Below are 21,941 nucleotides of genomic sequence, written 5' to 3' on the forward strand. Positions count from 1 at the left end.
AATGAGTGTTTCCAAAAATTATTTAAATGTCAGTCTAACTCAAATGAAAAAGGACTGTAATTTTTACCACTCAGCTCACATAAAACTTTTCTTTACAAATCATTACACCATAAGTAGAAAGAAATAATCCACATTTAGGGGTTAGACTTGTAAAACTGTAGCTGATGGCAATTGCTAAGGTGGTATTAGCAGTAAGACATGGCTCTGCTAAATTCAGGTTCTCTTCTTAACCATTTGCAGAGCTGCTTCCTGCAAATCCTCTTACTGAATGGTATTTTGACAGCTGGCTTAAAACAACTGGGTGGTCCATATATCTAGGGGAAGTGCTGCAAAAGTAAAGAGAAACGTGATAAAATCAGAAAAAAATAAATATCAAGTCTTAATTTAAGACAATAACCTTCTAACAAAGAAATTATCATTTGCAAAAAGAAAAACAGGGTGGGGGGGGGAAAGCAGAATTACACCCAATCAGAGGGTTCAATCTCTGTTTGGCAAGGTCATGCTCCAGAGTTTTTTCTGGGCAGAATTTGCATACTCTGTAACAGATTTTCTCCAAGCCCTGAAAGCACTTCAACACACTACTTACCAAAGTCCAAAGCCAATAAGGAATTTGGCTGAACTATGGATGCTAAGTGAATATTGTATTTGCTATTTCCTATTATGACAAACATGGAAACCAGTCAAACTTATATGCAAGTGTATAATACTATTGTTCTCTGCAATTTCAATCTGAGTGCTCTGAAAATATTTTAAGTGCAATAATGTTTGAAAAACACTATGAACTCATATACACTCATTGTCAAGGTTTATTTTGAGTAAAAACATCCCTCCCCAAGGCAGATCATTCTTCTTCATTTTCTAATGGATGTCAACCCTTTGTTGACTTTTAAAAAGTCTAACTTGCCTTCCAACAATTTGACGATTTATAGTTTCCCCACCAACCAATACCTTCACACAAACAAACAAGAATGATAAAGATACAAAGCTGCATAGAGACCTTGTATTGCTGATAAAATAAAAGAAAAAAATAGAAAAAAATTGAATACATTTAAGTTTTGCTACTACCAGATCAGACAGCCAAGCAATTCACCAGCTACCTCAGCCACAAAGTGACTTACTGATAACCTGGCTGACTTTCTGAACTAACTGGAGCTTTTATATATTTTAGAAGCAGCACCTAGCTTACAATGCTATCCCTCAAGGCCTCAACTCCTCCTTCAATAACAACAGCTAAAATAAACACAGTAGATGAAATCCAGCTTTTGGTCGCTTTCCACCGCAGGCTGAGTGGCAGAAGCACCAAGACCTGGTCTGAAGGAGAAAGGGCCACGAGTTACTAGAGCAGCACATTCTTTGCATGAAGAGAATAGCTGGTGTCACACAGGAGGAAGTCCAGTGTGGCCTCCTCTCACATGTAGCACCATGACCAGTCGCTGTAGAAGAATATGGTTTACCGATCGGTGAAGGGCTTGAGATTTTATCAGCACTAAAACAATTTTGAAAGTAAACCCTTTTCGACACACCTCAAACCTAATAATAGAGAAATTACCACCCTCAGATTAAATGATTGGGAAAGCTCCCTAACAGTACTGAGTGGGAGGTGTCTTCTGCCTTTCTCTGCAAGCCCTCTTTGGGTTGTGCTTTCTCCTTGCACCAGCAGAGGCAGGCAGGTAACTGTGTGGCTGGTGAGCTGGCACAGCAAACAAAACCAGTTGGAAACCAAAGCTGCCTTCCACTGCTTCATCACACAGCACAGAGGCAATCTGTTCATGAAAAATAAGGAGCAGCATGTAGAATTCACCTTTAACCTAAAATTAAACCATTAATGTTTTGCTATGAAAGTCAAAGGGAACTTCATCTTTTCCTGACTGCATTACCAAGATACTGTCACTCATTTGGGACAATATATGTTGTAGGTAGAACAAGTAATTTAGTTATGGAGGAGCCGTACTGATGTCTGGCAGATCAGACTGTCTTAAAAGAAAATCAGACATCTACAGATAATCACTATCAATACTTACCAGTTCTTTGGGGATTTTTATTATTTTCTTTAAACAAATAAAAATTACAGCTTCACACTGCACCCATTTTACCTACTCCCAAGAGCAACTGTAAAAAATGTGGCTTTTCAATAATGGTGGCATTCCATATCATTATCTTGTCACTTGTATACATGCAGCCAGAAGAGTTCAAAAATTATCTTAGGAGGAAGAAAGGAAATACTTTTTGTTTTCAAATCAGAACTGGCACCAGTACAAGCTGAGAAAATTATGTTTTTAGAGTTTTAAAACAGTCAGTCAATGAGTTGCTGCAAACAGCTTCTAGAGTGCAGTGCAAGATTTTAAGAAGTTGACAGAGGCGGGTATGGATTTACCAGGAGCTGTATGAGATTATTTTCCCCTCTCTCCCCTTTAGCACCAGCCACAGTAAAGTGAAGTGCTGCACACAGACTGTATCCTTCTATTTTAATATGAGATGGCATCTGCCCTGCCCCAGTACACACAGAACCCTCTGACAAAAATCCTACGTGCCCCTTCTGTGTAGCATGTATTTTAGGACAACTGCCAAAAAACCAACAAAACCAAAAAACCCACCACTGAAACCAAAACAATGCAGTTTTCATATGAAGTTTCATATATGAAACCAAAACAATGCAGTTTTCATATAAAGTTTCCATCTTTACATCATAGCATGGAAAGTCTTGTTTCAATCATACACACCTCAAGCTATAGGACATTAATAAAAGGCAAGCCTCTTTAATGGCTGTTTTCTTGTAGAAAAGAAGCAATTGCGTCATGCAACAGAGGAGCTGGCAAGCTACAGACTCCTGATTTTAGCCTTCAAACTCAGCAAAATATCCACCCAGCTGCTCTTCAGAGAGATTTCTGGGATCCCCAGCAGCTTTATACTTTTCATTCTCAGGTTGTGCTCTAGCAGTTCCATTTTCACATACAGTTTTCTTTGGCAAACTCTATTACCACATTAACACAAACTCCCACTTCAAGTCTGAAATGTATGGACTTTCCTTCCATGTACCATTAATTGTAAACACAAGTGCTCACAATTTAGATTTACCACATAAAGTTTCTTGAACAGTGTCTATTTTAAAATTCCTCAGGAACTAATGTCAGCGAAATGCAACAGAGATTCAGCAAGCAGAAGCTTCAAGGCATTCCTAGATGTTGACAGAAAGTCTGAAATTTAGACATACTTTTTTTATTTTTGGAGTAGTAAAAATTAGTACTTTTTAAAGTAGTACTTTTTAAAAGTAAAAAAAAAAAAAAAACCAAAAAATGGAGTTGTAGGGTAGAAAAATAGCAAAGTATGACAAACGATGAAGTCTCAGAAAGCATAAAGAGCCCAGAAATCTGTGCAGCGTGGCCTGAGCCTCCAAAGCCAAGGAAGGCAGACAAGTAGGGAAGATTACTTCTGATAGTTTCTTTAAGACCACATCCCATGTATAAAGTCCAAACAGGTGCTCAGTTACCTTCTCAGTATTCATGCCCAATGGCACAACATCTTTTTAGCACAGCATGAAATCCCTGAGGATGTGCCCAGGTAAAGATGACTTTCTTCCAGAAGCTGGGTAAAACCAGCTAGCCATCTTCAGTCCTTTCAAGGCCCAACAGAGTTCAAAGTTAAAATTAACCCCAAAGATGAGAGCAACAACTACATAGTGCAACACAACTCACTTGGTGTTGCTGCCTGTGGGTCAGCAATTGCTGATAATCACCTTTGTATATGGAAAGTCATGAACATTAGAGCAATTTAATCCCGAACCATGTTGGCCTAACAAGAGGCCAGGAAAAGGTTCAAAAGAGGAAGAGCAATTGAGTAAAGGTTAATCTAAAGCAAATACTTTTGTAGTGTGAAAATCCAGCAAGACTTAAGAACTGCATCTAGTTCTCCAAGAACCGATGAGCAGAAATATCCTTATGAACCTGAGGGATACTGACAAGTGATAGCTCAGGATATGTTGTCCTTGATGTTTCTGTACCTTTTAGGTTCATAATACTTCCCATCTCTTCAGATTTGAAGCAACTGTTTGGATGTGCTTATTTTTTTATTAAGCTGCACAAAATGAACTTGTACTTCATGGGATATTCGCAAACCAAGTGCAATAACACGTTCTCATAGTAATCACTCTACTTGTAACACATTCAAAGACCACTGGTTAATATGACCACTTCATCTTTTTTTAGAAGAAACTCTTTGGATTATTATGGCAATATACTTTTTATTTTGTATTTCAGAATAACTATACTACTTAAGATTCCATATACTGGAAGACAACTAGGGGCTGGGCCACAGGCATGTGCAACTTCAGAGCTTTTCTGAATTTTTCATTTACTTTCCAGCTACCTTTCAGCAGTTTCCTAACACAGGACTGTAAACAAGGTAGCAGAAAACAGAGTGAAACATAAATCTAGTAAATAAGCAGCCACCAGCACAGTCTACTGCCTGAGACCTCAGTTTGAAGTTAAAAAAAAAACTTAAGTAAATTCAGCATTTGCACATTGCTCTGTTTCGGCTGTCTGCTCCCCTTCCTAGATTAGAGTACATTTTTATGCCAGTAACAGCCAGTGGGTATAATTAAAATCTACACATACAGCTCATTTGGTTGCATAAATCTTTGAAAAACATGTAAAACAACTGCAGCCCATCATGTAGATATAAATCTGAAAAACAACTGCAGCCTTAACCCTGTCCCCCCCAGCCTTGAAGAGGTTGATTCTGGCCCAACCCATGAGAGGCACGCTTCCCTCATGGCTCTCCTGCCAGCTCAGATGGGACAAGTGCAGGGAGCAGGCACAGCATTCCCCACGGGAAACTGGGGCACTGGGTTTTGCCTCCACATGAGCCAAACTGCAGCTGTTTCAACCCAGGCATACAAAAACTCCCAATCATCCAGGCTCTCCTCTGATCCAAGCAACTGACAAACGTGTTGAAAGCCAGCCAGGTCTGGCAAAATCTGGGTGTTTGGCAACTCTGCAAATGGAGCTGCATCAACAGGGAATTCCAGTGGCTGCCTCATGCTGCAGTACAGGTTTGGCCGAGCCTGCCTGTAGGCAGGAGGCTCACAGGCTACCCAAACATGAGTACAAGGGCCCTTCAGAAGAGGATTTGCTTCCCTCTGAGATGACAGTCCCACTAAAAGACAATGAAATACAAAAGCTCTTAACAATAGCCATCAGCTGTGTGAAAAGCAAATTTAGAACAGAAGACACAAGCTGGCTCAAGAAATTGCAGACTGGTTGTTTTGTCTTTGAACTTCAGATATCATCTGCCTGAAGCCCCTTGCATGTAAGATGCAAAATCCATTTGGATTCTTAATGCTCAGAGAACTTTATATGGAATAGGGAGTTTGTTTTTTAAATACATGGAATTTGTTTGATTTACAACATAGGAAATCACTAAAGAGATAAAGTAAAAAGTTTAGCATCTTTGGAACTGAAATACAACTAAAGATGATTAATTTCTGTCTCTTCAGAAGATGGCCTGGTTTTTTTTCCCTAATAACATGAAGCTACAAAAATGCTAAAATAGCCTATAAAAATTACTTTAAAAATGACAGAGCCTGGATGCTGTTGATTTCAAATTCTGTCAAAAGTGTAGGCAAGAACTAAAAACTGGATCATGAAATTTTCCAACTCCAGTTGGAAGGGTCAAGTGAGGGGTCAAAACCATCAGAAATGGTCTACACAGTTTCAGTCAAGAGCCAGGAACAAACCACTGTCATGAATTCCCCTGCATGGATCTCATTTAAAAGCCTGCATGATTGTCAATGGTGCTTGTAGGCAGTGTGGATTTTTTCATGTATTGCCATGATTTGATTATGAAATCAAAGTTAAGTATTGCTCCGCTGTTGTGGAGATAAAAGCATTCCCTCTCACCATACATGAACAATCAGCTCATACTAAACATAATAGAAAGTTAATTAGCCCAATTTAGTATCCTGGCAGTGGACACATTAATCCAACCATGGCCTAGCATTTCCGAGCATTTGTCTGAAGTTGAAAGCAATTTTTCAGGAAACTTAATATCAACATCTTAATTAAATTATATCCCTAGCAAAGCTGCAGGGCAGGGGAGGGGACAAAAAATGAACAATCATGATTTAAACCTAAAAAAAACTTCAAAAAATATTTAGAAAGACAAAAGCTTTTACACCCAGATCTCCCATGGAAATAAAACTTCACAAGACATTTTGGAATAAGAACCAGATTTCAGCCGTCTGTTGGATAGAGATAAAACAAAGGTTGAGATCCCCGTGGTCTTTCTTACTTTGTCCATGTTCAGAAACCTAGACATTATTGCGACCATCAGAAATTAAATACTGTGATAAAAGTAATTTTTTTTTTTCTCAGAGATCAAATCAATGTACAGCTCTTCAGCAGCCTGACCCTTGCATTTGTGTGCATATACATGATGCACTTTTACAGCCCATTTCTCTACCTGGGCAGCGATTTCTTGCCACATTTCAGCAGCCCAGATGGGTTTCCCTCTGCACTACCAATTGCTCCTTTTCTGTCAGTCCAGACACAACCACAGAGTGTTTGCCAACATCCACAAGTCAGTGTAGAGGTAGGGCACTGTTCATTTCTCTCATTCAGCAATTTATAAAGCCAGCAGGCTTTATATATAAAGCTCTGCAACCTGTGCTTCAGTGCCCCCCACTTCCGAGGCAGCTCAAACCCCTTCATAAACTCCCAGAATCTCCTTCTCAGCTGGGGTGTAGCTGGCCTCAAATCCTCTGTATCCCAGACTCCAGAAGCCAAGAGGTTATCCTCGAGTCTCTTGGGGTCCCTTCTTCCCTAGGCTCAAGGAAGGACCATTCTCCCTGGCTGCAGTGTACAGCACATTCCTCACATCCTGCCCTGTTCTGACTGGCCTAAGGGCTTCTGCATGGGCAATCTCCTGCTTAACTTGTTCAAAAACTTCTTGTTGGTCAGGGCCCCATTTGAGATCATGCTTCCACGTTACTTGACAGAGAGGGCTGACAGTCTGACTGTGCTCTGGAATATGCATTCTCCAAACCCCACAGTGCCTAGGAAAGTCTGCGCCTCCTTCAATCTAGCTGGCAGGGACAGAGCTGCTATTTTGCTGGCCACACCTACTGGAACTTAACAACTTCTATCCTCCCTTTTTACTCCTAAAATGGAATTTCCTGAGCAGGTCCCTTGACCTTACTTTGCTCTATGGTCTGCAGGGGAAGCCGTGTGAGGAGCAGCTGAGACTGACAGGACACCTCATTGCAGTTACAACACGCTCACAAGTGAGAGCAAACTGGGGGCAGGCACTGATCTCTGCTCTGTGGAGACAGTGACAGGACCTGAGGGAATGGCCTGAAGTTGTGTCAGGGGAGGTTTAGGTTGGGTATCAGCAAAAGGTTCTTCCCCATAGGGTGGCTGGGCACTGGAACAGGCTCCCCAGGGCAGTGGTCACAGCACCAAGCCTGACAGAATTCAAAATGTCTGGACTATGCTCTCAGGCACATGATCTGACTCTTGGGGTGTCTGGTGCAGGGACAGGACTTGGACTTTGATGATTTTTATGGGTCCCATCCAACTCAAATTGTTCATCATTCTATGTATTCTTCCAATAGCTTCTTTTAAGGTAAATATTATTACATAGAAGGAAACATTCTCTCTCAAAGGTAATTAAAACATTATCTACTTTTCAAAAAGTGATGTTTTTCATGCGACTTGTCCCCACCTCCTTATTCAGTAAGATCCAAAAGGAAGAAAACAAAAATTAATATTATGTACATAATAAATATCAAGTATTTGCAGTTGGAATATGCTCCAAAATTTATTTTTAGTTCAGCCTCCAAGGCATTAAGAGTCTCTTTCAAATGAAAATATATCTTTTCTATTAACTGCTATTGGCAGTAGTTTTGTGAAAGAGTCCTTAAAGCACAAATTTGCAGAGGTTTCTAAAGCTTTTTTGTACCATTGTTAGAGTGATTTTATTGAACAACAACTGATTCAATTGCAGATTAAAAAAATGTACAGAGATCTATTGTTTCACTTAATAGCCAAAAGCATTTAATTCTAGTTTAGTACCTTGCAGAAACATGGCAGTAATGGACTGGCACACTGACAAAATAACTTCAGGACAAGGAAGTGCTACCATTTATACACTGTAAATCCTTTCCAAAATCATTCCCCCACCCCCATCCCTCCACTTCCCCTCAATAATGGCAGTAGCGTCTTAAAATAACAGCCCATTTGAACACTTGATCTTGTGGAAAGTGCAGCACATGAATGAATCCAATCCGATCATTCCCGAAAGGGATCTTTTTGAAAGCCTTTTTTTTGTTAGTTTAAGTGGATTCAAATGATCAAATTCCAAGCTGGAAAGCCACGTATTTTTGTTTAAGGAAGCTGGACCAAAAGAAAAAACAACCAACCTATCTGGCAAAGTAAGACTACAATGACAGAGTCAGATTTCCAGATAGGTTCTATTACAACTATACTTGGCAATAGTCTGTGCTATGTGAGTGGGAGCAACAATGGAACTGTGTCAACTTATGCCAAAGGTGGATTTGCTCCATGGCCTTAAAAGTGATTTATTGTTTATAGAAAGAACTTAGTCAAAGGCAGGGTGACGGTGTGGAAAGTCAAGCAAGTCTTAAAAAACTATAATTTCATTACTCTGACAAGGTCTTTTTTAAGTACCTTTTTTTTAAAGAGATACTGCTGAGGAGTTAAACCTCCTAATGAAAATTTGTAAATATTATCTCTAAGAAATATCTACCTTAGTAGTAGATACCTTAAATTAATGAGGTACCTAGACCTCATTATTTTAAGTACCTCCTTTTTATTGCATGTCCACAAGTCACAAAATAAAGGACCTAAATGATAGGGATTAAAAAGGACACAAAGAGGACATTTAGGAGGTAATGTCCAAAACTGGGCCACAGCTGGAGCACATCATAGCAGGACTCAGTGGGATGATACATACTGTACACAACAGGACCAATAAAGAATACCCTCAGAGCTGGTCTCTGTTCCTTTCAGCTCAAGCATTTTATAATAGGAAGCTATCTAATTATAAAATGAAAACTTAAAAGTACTTCTCTAAGCATGAAAAATTATCCTCTCCACATTCTGTTTAAAATAATAAACTATATTACTATATCTCAAAAATCTGGACAGCACTGTAAATTTTGTTTGTAGGGTTGTTAACAAAAAGACTGAGAAAGAAAAGTCTTAAAAGAAACACGTCACACCTTAAGGGTACAGACAACGATGGAGCTAACAAACCAAACAAAATATTGCAAAATATTGTAATTGTTTCTCCTTTTTGTTTGCAACCACATTCCAAAGTCTTTAATCACATTATACAGTCTGTTACATAATTGAATCCGCCACATTCTTCTGGTTAGTCAACTTCATCCTAACCAAGTAAACAAACACATCAATATGTACTCACAGGGATCAATAGAACACTCATCCAAAGAGCTCCCTTCACACATGGCACTGCAGACAACTTTCTAAAATGCAACCAGCGAACCACATGAGCCTTGTGAGGTTCAACAAGGCCAAGTGATGGTCCTGCACCTGGGTCAGGGCAAACTCAAGCACAAACACAGGCTGGGCATGAACAGACCCAGAACAGCCCTGCCCAGAAGGACTTGGGGTGCTGGTGGAAAAGAGGCTGGACATGAGCTGACAATGTCAGCTCACAGAAATCGTACCCTGCTCTTCATCCAAATAATTCTGTGGGCAGCAGGTCAAGGAAGGTGATTCTGCCTCTCTACTCTGCCCTCATGAGAGGGAGCACTGGTCCATGCCATGTCTCTCCAGGCTGTAGACAGGAGTTTTGTGCAGGACAGTGTCAAGTGCTCTGAACAAGTACAGGCAGATGATGTTGTTGCTCTTCCCTCATGCACCACAGCTGGGACGCCACTGCAGAAGGCCAACAAATTTGTCAGCCATTATTTGCCTTTATTGAAGTCATGGTGGCTGTCACCAATCACTGCCTTATTTTCCATGTGCAAGGCTCATGAGAGGAGGCTTTGGGGAGACCTTGGAGCACCTTCCAGTACCTAAGACAGAACCTACAATAAAGCTGGAGAGAAGGGCATATAGAAATAGGACAAAGTGAGTGGCTTCAAACTGAAAAAGGGTGGATTTAAATGAAGTAATAAGAAATCCTTTACTGAGAAAGAGGTGAGGCACTGTAAGAGGTTGAGCAGAGAGGTTGTGGAAGAACCATGCCTGAAGTGTTCAAGGCTAGGTTGGACTGGGCTTTGAGCAATGTGGCCATATGTGGGTGTCCCTGCCCATGGCAGGAGGCTTGGAATAAGATGATCTTTAAGATCTCTTCTAATCCAAACCATTCTGTGATTTTGTGAAATCTGAGCACAGGGGTGGACAGCTCTCCCAAAAAGCCCTGTGCAGATCGCGATTTCCCAGCACATGAGTTGCTGATGTTAAGGTGGAGTAGCCAACAAACCAGCACCATATTCTTGCAGCACACCAACAGACCTCAGTGCTGGGCTGCAGAAGGGTCTCTAAGCAGAGCTTCTGAGGCTAGGCAAAAACAGCTGTGTCAGGCACCCAGGCACACAGCAGGAATGAAGCGCTGGCATCATACTGCAAACATAGGAGATGCTGCAGAAATGATGGCTGAACTCCATTTTGTACACACCAAAAAAATACTCTAGAGTGATAAAAACACAAACAAGACACAGGCCAATAGCAACAAGACATGCTGGAGAACATTTCTGTGCCACCTTTGGCAGCTATGTCTCTTCAGGTTAGTGTCATTGCTCCCACACCTGTCAGTCTCTATCTTTCAAAATGTAGACAGAAATAACCTGAGCAGGTCTGCTAAATTTCCCAAAGCATTGGAAACAGAATGAGACGTGACATGCTGTATTTCTGCATCACAGCAACACTGCTTTTCTTTCTTCTCTCTCAAGCTGCCTTTTAAACCACAACACAGAAAAAAATTTAAAAGTAAATGACAATCAAATGAGCACACAGAACAAGAAGCAGCAGAGATCTTTATAGCACTAACTCACATTTATTCCAAGCAACTAAAAGAAGTATTTGCAACTGCATTATTAGTAACACCATCATTCATATAAATATATGCCGACTGACCTAGTAGCTGCAGTCAAAGAATGAAAATGGGAATTTTTTTATTGTAACCATGTAAAGCTCAAAAATTGTTGCACCAATACCTGGCTACTTTCTTAGAGTTAAGAGATACTAAGAAATTCAGTCTTGGGTGGTTCCCTAGGAAAATCCATAGTATCAATTTATACAGGAAACTTGCAAAGTAGGTGTTACACTGGATACACTGTATACAGAGTGCAGTTTAGGAAGATCTTAAGAATTGAGGTCTGAAGTTATGTTGATCGTAAAAAACATGAAACGCTAAATACAGCTGTAATTCTTAAGATTCAGTGGCCAAAAGAAAAACATATGTGTGTAACTTTTAAACTATTAAAGTATGGAGGAGAAAGCCTGCTTGACGTAATTGATGACTTGGACTTCTGCAGTAAGAAATTGCAGGTTATTATGAGTCAATCCATCACTCAGCTCTCTCAGATGCAGAGCAGAAATAGAGCAGATGTAGGAAATTAAACCAGACCAAGAAAGAAGCAGAGTATGACTCAATATATATAATCCAGAGGTAATTTATCAGAACTTAGAGTTTGGTATAAACTGCTTTGTGCTGCCCTCCCAAGTCCTTCTTTGCCCACATCTATCCAGAATTTTATCAAGGTTTTTGTTCTGTCACAGGATACCTATTTCTCACTTATTCACTGAATCATCTTTCTGTGCCATACTGAGAAAAGTGCAAGGATAGCAATCTTTTGGCTGTACTTTCTTAGTGAAATCTTTTATCTTCCACAATTCAGAATGTTTGTGGGAGAACAAGAGGAATAACAGAAGATATATATGAAATAGGAATCTCGATATATATATCAAAAGGAATCTCGTTTACACACTTCAATCAAAACAAGGAACCCTCAGCAAATCCTTAGCATCTGCAGGATTTTAAAACTCTTTCACCATAGTTTCAGTTCAGTCAAACCCATTAGCATGAAACTCTATCTTAACTTCTGTCCTATTAAAGTAATGTCCATGGGAAAAAATACCCCCAAAGATTAATACCTTTTGGAGCGTGTAATCCGCAGTGTGCCATGAAATTTGAAAATACCCTGTCCTAAAAGAATCCCACTCTACCCAGTAGTTTATTAACCTTCAAGTTACCTCAATGGGTTTATGATTTTGAAATGGCATTTTAAAGGTAGAATTAAAAATCAAGACTTGCAGAATGTGTTGTGCTTCAGAAGAAAAAGAAACCATCATTTTCAGGATAGTATCTGGTTTTTAAATCACAGAAGTGGCAAATTTCTAGGCCTGGGGCTTTCCATGAGTTAAATCACAAGTTTTGGTTGGACTTACGCAGTTTTGCCCTCACTGTCTTGTTTGGTGGCACTGGCTCCCTTTTTACCCAGCAGTGAAGCCACTTTCTCAGGGTCTCCATTCTCCACTGCCTGCAGCAGCCGATCGTCATTCTTATTCCACTCGTTGGTCTGAGCAAAAGGAAAAGTAAGGAGAAATATTATAAGTACCAGCTTCATTTATAGGCTCTTCAGAATGATCCTGCATGCATTTATCACCACTTGAACAAAAGCCCAACCCAAAGAAATGGCACAGACAAACCCGCATAAAAGTAATCTGCAAGCTGTGCAGCAGAGGTTCCCAAGGATTTGATGCCTTAAGCCAGGGCCTGAGCAATGACTGAAGATGAACTGTAACTTGGAAATTCTGTAGATGAGAAGTGCAGGGAAAAAAACCCCATATTTTCTTACTGTATTTTCAAACATTCTTCTTTATTTTTCCAGTCCTGGTTTCCATTTCAGAGCTGTACCAGCCCCATTGGACCTTCACTACATACATCATATGGATAAGCAATGAGGTGCCTCATCTTATCCAGACCCCACCCTAACAACCCAAACCAGCCAAAACTTTCCATATTAAAGGCTTTTCCCAGCGTACATTTTGTGGAGGCTAATGGCTTAAGAGACTGCCCTTTGCAGACAGCAGCTAGCTTTACTGAATTTTTTATCCTGTGTTGGTCTCTAAAACAAACAAACAAACCACTCACACAGTGCAACTGAAAGAAAAGAAAACCACGCTTCTTTCAGATCTTTCCAAACCTAATCCACTAAATCTTTTTGATCCCTCTCAGCAGCTGAATCAAGAACAGGACATGAGTTCCCAACTTGATGACTCTCCCTTCTCTGAATGGTCTGAACAGGACAATGGCCTATTTCCTCTAAAAGACTTCCAAGTAGAATCACAAGATCCTAAGAAAACGGAGGACAGTTAACCTTCTGTATTCCATGTGATCACAGCAAAATGAGCTCTGGAAAAGGAGTTGAAAATTGCACACAACTGGACTAACAACAGTGTTCAGTCTCCAAGAAAAACAATCTGGTGCAGTTAAAAGCTGTGTTTGAAGCAGTGTTAGCACCCAGCTACACTCAGGAGAGTTAACTTCAACAGCTGTGGCTTTCTCTTTGACATCAGTCAGCTCATCTCCAGCATGACTGCTGTTCATGAGCACTTGATTTGTACACATCTTCTGGAATTACTGAATTCATGTTACTTACCTTGAGAAATATTTAATAAAAACCAATAAACACACACACACCCACACACCCAACACCTTGTCCTCATGCTCTATACAGACTTTCTTCCTTTGATGTTTCTCTGTCTGGGCTTGAGAGGAAAAGTGTATGATGTGCCCACTTATTTGAACTAACCCCACAGGCTATTCACACCCTGAAAAACAGGAGGAACAGGAGGAAAGTGTTCCAGGTTCAGAGTAATTTAAAAAAACAAATCAAAAGAACTATGAGGGAGAGCATGGGCAGGAGAGCAGACAGGTTGGGAGAACACCACCTGGAACCAAGACTATGAATGGCAGCTCTGACAAAGGAAGTGGCATGCAGACAGAGCAACTGCACTCTTATGGCAGTGAATGACTGGTGAGTCAGTGCACATCCAGCAGGTTATAGTCTTTATTCCTATGGCACTGCAATAAATTTCTATAGACTCTGGAGCACTAATTACATCAGCAAAAAAAAATTGTTTCTCTAAGCAATATTTAGACTCCATGACAATGAGTGGCCAGCCAAGCAGCAGGCTCCACCCAAAATGAGACTCATTGCCTATTCTGCATTTGGGGAATTTCATGCTTTAAAGGCAGCCTGTTATTAAAAGCAGATGTTTAAAAAAATGTATCTCACTTGTAAATAAAAAAACTTTAAAGTTAACACTCTTTATTTGACAGTACGTCTTTTGTTTTGTAGTTTGACCTGTTTCTGAGCTTTTTTATTATTCAGTCACGTAAGATATTTAAATACAGGCTATTTGATGAATCAACCTTCATCTACACAACATCCAATGCAATACTACCTGAAATCACCAATTTACTTTTGAAAGTAAATGAAATTGAATAAACTACAGGAAAATGTTAAGATCAAGGCCAGCTGAAAATCCTTGGCAGAACAGCTTTCAAGAGAACATTCAGCTTTAGAGTACAAAATGGCCACATCTTCAAGAAGCAGTTTCATGAATATTCCTTCAATAGCCAGCTATTAAATTGAAACATTATTGACAGATAATCCAATATTCAGTGTTTTGGTACAAGCAAGTAAGCACACAAATACTGACTCCCGTATTTAAGAAATAATGAGATAAAGTGTCAATTTCCCCTTTAAGAAGCTTCTGTGGTAACTGTATTCATCTATAATTATACTATCATTAAAATCCCAGACCAAACAGGAATGAACACAGCTGTGTCCCAAATTACCCCTCAGTATTTATGTAGTGTGGAGGCTGCACCTAGGAGATACTCAGATATTGAATGGAGAACCCTGGAGTATTTTGAAAGTGATTCTGATGATGCAAAGTAATGTTCATGCTAACAGTAAACCATTTTATTACATATGGAATCACTCTTTTACAAGACCAGATTCTTTAACTCGTCTTTACTGTAGTATTCAACCATTTCCTTATCCTAAAATGAACACTCACACACAAACACAACTAAGGAAAGACTTAATGAGGCCTCAACTGAAAACTAAAAACTGTTGCCTACTAATCTGCACAGCTAAAAAGATTCCCTCATATTTGAGAAGTAAGTAGAACTAAACTTGGAGAAGCCATTAAGTGACCCTGAAAATATAATCAGTAGTATCAGATGTATCTCAGTGTCAAGGAAAGGCTATCAATATACCTTTCTTTATTTTTCACATAGAGCTGGAAATTAATTCCTTTTCCTGCTTAGAGGAACATGGTAGAGGCTGGTGGCTAGGCTAGATCTGTATTTGGCAGTCATTTTAGATTCCTGTTTTCAGTTCTATATCTAATTAGTGTTTCTTCGTTCAAGCATTGTAACTCAAGAGATGTTAAAGGAATGAGTAATTTTAGAGATTGCCACATACCTAAATCCACCTATATTTGTTCTTGCAATTGCATATTTAACATCCATTACACTACTGTACCTGAAACTTAGTTTTGCTCCTGGAAAACAAAAGAATGCACGCAGTTTCTCTTTATCATCACACAGCAGAGTTATGCTTATTTATAAACTAAAATATCTGTGTCCTACCCAAGATGTTTAAAAGCCATCACACTCTATTGCTCACACAAAGTTGTTGATCTTTTCATTAAAGCAATAAAAATTCCACTCTAAGACATCAGTAAAGTGCCATCATTGTAACTGTAGATGAAATGACAATTTTATGCAAGCTACAAAAAACTATTTACACACCTTGTTTTATTTTTGAAATTAAATTATACACAAATCTGTTCACACAGAAGAAACAAGTATCCAGGCATCAACTGTTGTTCAAATATTCCTCTGATAGCATCAAACTGGTTTTTTTCTTCCCCATTGTGCTCAAAGACCAGCTATGCATTTCAAAAGTTAAAGGTACAGCTAATAAAATAAATGGCACATAATAGACCCTCAAAAACCCATTTCAATATGGGATCATATCCCTACTGTCCATTTCTTCAGGGGAAGAAAAATCTCAAAGGACAGAGAATACATATGACATCCAGAAAGACACTGTACTCAGGATTTGGCAAGAAAGTAGGAGATATTTAAGTCAGTAGTGGTCTTAAAGTGCCTCATGCAATCAAATACTGCATAGGCACTGCTGTCCATAGCAGATCAGAAAACCCAGATTTCTGAACAGAGGCAGTAACTGCTGCATTACATTACATTTCTGGAATCTCTTGTAATATTAGCCTGGTTTTGACCCCACAAGTCACACATCATCAAGTATACACCAAAGACTTGGGAGGTAACTTCTGCTGGGATGATGCAAAACATGGGTACTCCCTGTTAGTGCTCACTGTAGAAGCCACCTTGAACTGACACCCATCACGCAGCACCAGCATTTGTCTATCCTGGGAAACATGCACATGGGAGGTGCTCTCTTCTGCCAGGAGTATAGGATGGCCAGCTTCATAAACCCACTGCATTTCCTCTACTGCAGTCCCCAAACTTTCCCTTTTCCAAGCTGCCCAGACATTTCTGCTGCCCCTTCTTCAGCTCTGCACCACCTACCACCCCCTCTATCTAAAGATTCCTCACTTGCCTTGCTTTCAGATCTCATCCAAATAGCACGGCACCAGCCACCACACAGCCCTTGGGGACTTCAGTTCTGTTATACCACTCACTCAGGTAACATAAAAGAGTTTTCTTTTATGTCAGAGAGATCTCCACATTCTGAGCCAACCTACACAGACACTTCAAACTCAAGGCTAGCACAAAATAGCAGCACAGTCTTCAGGAATATATTGACTATAGCACAAGAGCAAAAAAAACAATGGCTAAGCAGGTACTTTTCACCACCAATAAAGCTGGGGGTTCTTTTGTTTTATTTGGAGATGGTTTTTGTTTGTTTTACAGTAAGACTGTTGCAAATACACAAGTTAGTCAACTGAGTATGTAGCATTCTAGTAAAAAAACCCCAAACCTGAGCATCTCAGCTTAAAGATAAACACATATGAGTAATGAATTTGGAAGACTCTTATCCCAGAAAAGACTGCACATGAGAGTTCTCTTCACCTCCACCCCCACCCTACACACACCCATCCCACTCCTGTAGGCCACAAGCCAAACAGTTATCAACAGCCTTCCTTCAAACAATTAACATTTTGCAATAACAATGGCTTGTGAACACATGCAAAATTGATGAAACACATATTTCAGCTTCACAGACCATGGCCATTACTCCACTCAGTACTTCTTCAGGTTTGGGGGAGGGGGAAGAGTTAGTCTGTTGTTTGTTTGGGTTTTTTTAAATGTGTATCGTGTTCAGTGTAGGTAGCAATAATGAGTATTACATACACAGAGACAAAGTAATCTGATCAAAGCTCAAGACGTGCAAGTTTTTGGATAAAATAGGTGTTTTTCCTAGTAATGTGCAGGGGATCAGATAATCTGTCATTCTTATAAATGCTAAGATACAACACTGACAGCTGAAAGGATGGCATGCTAAAATTCAAACATCTGGTGGCACTGAACATCCCTCTCAAGCATGCCTTTTATTCTCAATTTTCAGCTTTTAGATGAAAAGGTGTGCTGTAGGGCCTCACTCAGAAGCACCTCCTTGGTAACAGCTCAGTGTTTTTCATACTGATACCCTCGTGAACCCAAGAAAGGGCGGGCAGCACAGAGGTAGCCACACTTAGGGTGCAAAGCCACTCCTGCATAGGGCACTCTGTGGCTGGTGTTAATGAAGTGAGGCTGAGAACTTGATTGACTTGATCTACACCACCAGTTTATGACCAGTGGTTAAAAAAGGCAATGCTTGAGCCGAAGCAGTGTTCACACCACCTCCAGTGATCACCATCAGCATGACCTCTCAAAACCATGGCTCCATCACAAGCTTTGGCAGCAGTTACCCACAGCAACTGCACCGGCAGCTGTTGAGTCTCCTGTAAGCCCTCTCTGTGCACAATTTATTTCCAATTTTATCATTGCAAGATACTAATAAAGTACTTATCATAGCTGTGGGACTGAAACCATCCAGTAAAAATCCTTCATATTTGGGATCACACATAGCATGTTGGCAAGTTGACAGATTTTGAGTCCAAAGAGAAACCTTAATATTGAAGGCTATTTTCTTATAGAGTTAAAGCTTGTACTAGCTGTTTTATACATTGTTTTCTCTGTCACAAAGTGAACAATTTCCTTTCCAGAAGAGAAGCTGAGGAATCAAAACATGTTCAAAAAAGGTAGCTATTCATTTTTTCATCACCACCATATCAGGATATTAAGCCTCAATTGTCTATTACCAGCAATATCATGCAAGAAATAACGTATAACAAGAGGTGATAGTTCTACTTAACACTTGTACAACGTTTTCCATGAGCAAATACCTGAGCAAACATTAACTGGCAACAACTTAGTTTCTTTATCTTTGGCATGCAGCCTACAGGAGATGATTTAAGTGACCTTGCATTGTTGCAAACCTACTGGAGACAGAGTTATGTTATCTCCACTGAAATCAGAACTGCAGGGAAGCTGAGTAGCAAATTGAAATTCCTGATAATTTCGAACTCAGCAACTCAAGTGTCTGAAAAGGAAAGGAATACTTAAAGACTGGCGTCACAAACAAATGCATGGCAAAGACACTGAACACCACTGCACCACAAGGTCATCCACAAAAGTCCACATGTGCAGGACTTCCCAAGAGAGTTTTAAAAACAAGAACAATCTTATTGTACTGAATGCATTCACTAAACAAAACATCCCTTGAAGTTAAAACAACAGATGACAGTTTTTCTCAAAAGAATGGCTTATCTGTAAACACTATAACCTAGAAGCCAGTGCTATGTAGGTAAGGAGCTTACACCTTTCCTGGCCTTCCCATCTGCAATTTAGAGATTGTATTTGCCAGCAGCAAGCTTGGGTGGTGGGAGTGGAAATCTCACTTGCAGAAGGGCAGGATGTTGTTGACCTTATCAGCAACAGCTTATTCCAGTCTGAAGCAGCTTCTCCCAGGACATCCAGAGCTCAGCAGATGCCGGCAGCTGCTGCCTCCCGGGTTCCTTTCAATTGCTGCCGCTCCCAAAGCCCGCCCTGGGCGAAGGCACAGCTCTGTGGCACTGCAAGCTGACCTCTGCTACACCGCGCCGACCGAGGCAGCGCCCTGAAAGGCCATGCCAAAAGACGCTGTTCTCATTAACTTCACCACAAGTAAGGTCTAGACCTCTAATTAAGTTGTCAGAAAAGCAAAGCGTGACAATGGCTTTCAAAGTATTTATAGTGATACTATCTAAATGTCACTAATTGCTACAACCCAATCTTCTCCAGCTTCACTTGACCATCCATGTTGCCTGTTGCCATCAGTCACCTGATGTCTAATGATGGCTAATAACACTAATTATATTTACATAGGAAGGTGAAACATTTGCAGCTCACAAGATTACACATGTCATTATTTAAAGGTGGAAATGGCAGCAATGAAGTAACCTGTGCACATTTTACAACCAGAATCGTTAGTCCATTGCCCTCCTCTTGTTTCTTGCTATGGTGCCTCACTAGGGTAACTGGCCATGCGAATTGCATGAGGTCTGTTTGATACTGGAGGCTGTACTTGTGTCAGACCATGAATTCCATTTGAATCAGAGATAAAAACACGACAGGGAAGGCAGGAAGCAGTTGGAGTGAATGGACAAGGAATGCTAACAAAAGACTAACGGGCAGATTGTCAGTAAACCTTGATAATTACCCATTCACTGGGTAGCTTCTGCAGATAAAGAAGTGATTATTATCCAAGCAAACCATTTTTTCATGCTGAACCCCAGAATAATGCAACTGAACAGCAAGTCACTCAGCAGGGCACTTCTATCAGCCAGCAAGGCTGCCCGGAAACTTTCCTGGCAGAAGGGGACCACAAACTGTGAAAAGAAAGGGTCTTTCACCAAGAAAAAAGGGGGAAGATGACCTGACTAAAATGGTCATCTGAGACTGCAAGTCTGGGGACTGGGAGTGTGGGGGGAGGGAAGTTGCAGAAAAAAGTTAGTGTGGTCTTTGCTATGCTGCAAGAACACTCAATGAAAATCAAAATAAGTTTGAAATGAAAGTGGAAATAAGTTTGCTGTTTTGCTGAGATATTTGTATTTCTTGCATGCAAGTTTCTTGGGTATTTTTTATCTGTTTTGGTGGCGGTTTGGTTGTTTTGTTTTTTTGTTTGCTTTGTTGTTTGTTTGGGTTATTCTAAAAAACCCCTGTGGTTAGTTTCACAGTTTCAGTCAGGCTTTGAACGCAGAGTAGCCATAAGGTCAGGAAGAGAGCATGTACAGTTAAATCAGAGAAAAGCAGCCACTTTTTAACTCAACTGCAAAACTTCATTTCTGTAAGAACCAGAGAGTGAAGAGCCTGAGAGCAGAAGTCAGCAAGGGAGGCCAAGAGAGTGTGACACAGTTCACCCAGACCAAGGAATACAGCTGGCCCACACCAGCGAGTTTAGAGGCACATGGAGGAGTTTTGTGTGGGTTGGGAGACACACAGCTCACACATGCTGCTTGTTTCACTTAATACTAAAGGCCACAATGGTTTTTTCCATCCAGATAGTACTTTTCAGCCTTTTTTAAAGTGATAAATCAATCTTTGCATTTGAGGAACAGTGGCGTTTCCTGCTAACATTACATCTAGTACATCAGGTATTCTCGTTTCTTTTAAACTGATGTTTTAAATATCAGTAAATTACTGATATTTTCATGTAAGCCATTTCATTTCACTGAATATAAAGGAAAAGTGATGAGTAAAAAGCTCACAACATGCAAGGCATTAGAAGAAAACAAGAAAAAGTACATCTAAATCATTAGTAACATATAGCCAGAGCACTGGCAGTAAGTCCAGCTACTGTCCATTGTTTATCATCTCACACATCATCAGTACAGCAACTGAAGATTTATCTTTATTTTCAGATAGCAAAGGACGTAGCAGTATGCACACCACATGCAAACAATCATTCTCAGTAAGACAGAAGAAAGTAAAGCCAAGAATTAATTGTGTATATTTGTATAAATGAAACAATGTTTATCTTAGCACAGGAAAAAACACAGGGGACTTTCTAAAAATAAAGATGTTAAATCTATTCTGTTTGAAGTGACCATCTCCCATTGTTCTGTCTTTTCTCAAAGTTCTAAAGATCTGAGCTACAGAGGACTCAGATGACTGTTCTCATCTTGAAATTACTCAGTAATTGTACTAAAACTAAAATATATCTAACAAAGTACTGATTACTGCTAGACACGTGGGAGCTCTTACTTTCAAAAAGATCCAGGGGGTGTCAAAACACAGACTTAAAAATGACCACACTTCTCAAATGGTTATCCAAAGATCCTCAAGTTTTCCTTACCCTTAAATATAAAACCATATACAAACAACAAACTGATAATCAGCATGAGACATATGAAAAAGACCACTTCTAAAGAAGTTTTAAGACTGAAAAACTACTTAATCAACAGACTTTAGTTACTTTAAAAGGTCAAAGAGCAATTCACATAAAGCCTTTCATGTTTTAGGATTTCTGCTGCACAACTGCCTCATGGTCACTTGGGAAAAAGGGGAAATCAAGAGGTTCAAAGTAAAATTGCCTGGATAATCTAACATGACCTTTTATCTGGTAAGTATGTTTCAGTGGTAAGTAGGCTGTAAAATACAGAGGGAATGCTAACTCTGCAAGCAAAGTTTGTTTATTCAGCTACTGTGTTGATGATCTTGAGGATCCTCTATACTGTGTTAGACACAGTGGTCTGTGAAGACCAGATTGCAAGGACCAAGGTACACATCTGAACTCCTTGGTTCTAGATAGGGACAGGAACAGTCCCTTAGATTTCAACATTTAAAGCCATAGACATACGACTTCCTGA

General features: G+C 39.9%; 1 protein-coding gene across 3 annotated transcripts in view; it reads right to left on the bottom strand.

Moving 5' to 3' along the window:
- The window catches only part of RAI14 (retinoic acid induced 14), an 85,403-nt gene that overhangs the window by 24,327 nt on the left and 39,135 nt on the right, over positions 1 to 21,941 (bottom strand). For all 3 annotated transcript variants that reach the window (XM_071425576.1, XM_071425574.1, XM_071425575.1), the window contains one exon: positions 12,432 to 12,562. In XM_071425576.1, the coding sequence (XP_071281677.1) occupies positions 12,432 to 12,562 (131 nt within the window). The remainder of the gene's footprint in view (positions 1 to 12,431; positions 12,563 to 21,941) is intronic.

The sequence above is a fragment of the Agelaius tricolor genome, unplaced genomic scaffold (genome assembly GCF_023055355.1).
Source record: "Agelaius tricolor isolate 1412-34295 unplaced genomic scaffold, bAgeTri1.0.p SCAF_4, whole genome shotgun sequence".
NCBI lineage: Eukaryota > Metazoa > Chordata > Aves > Passeriformes > Icteridae > Agelaius > Agelaius tricolor.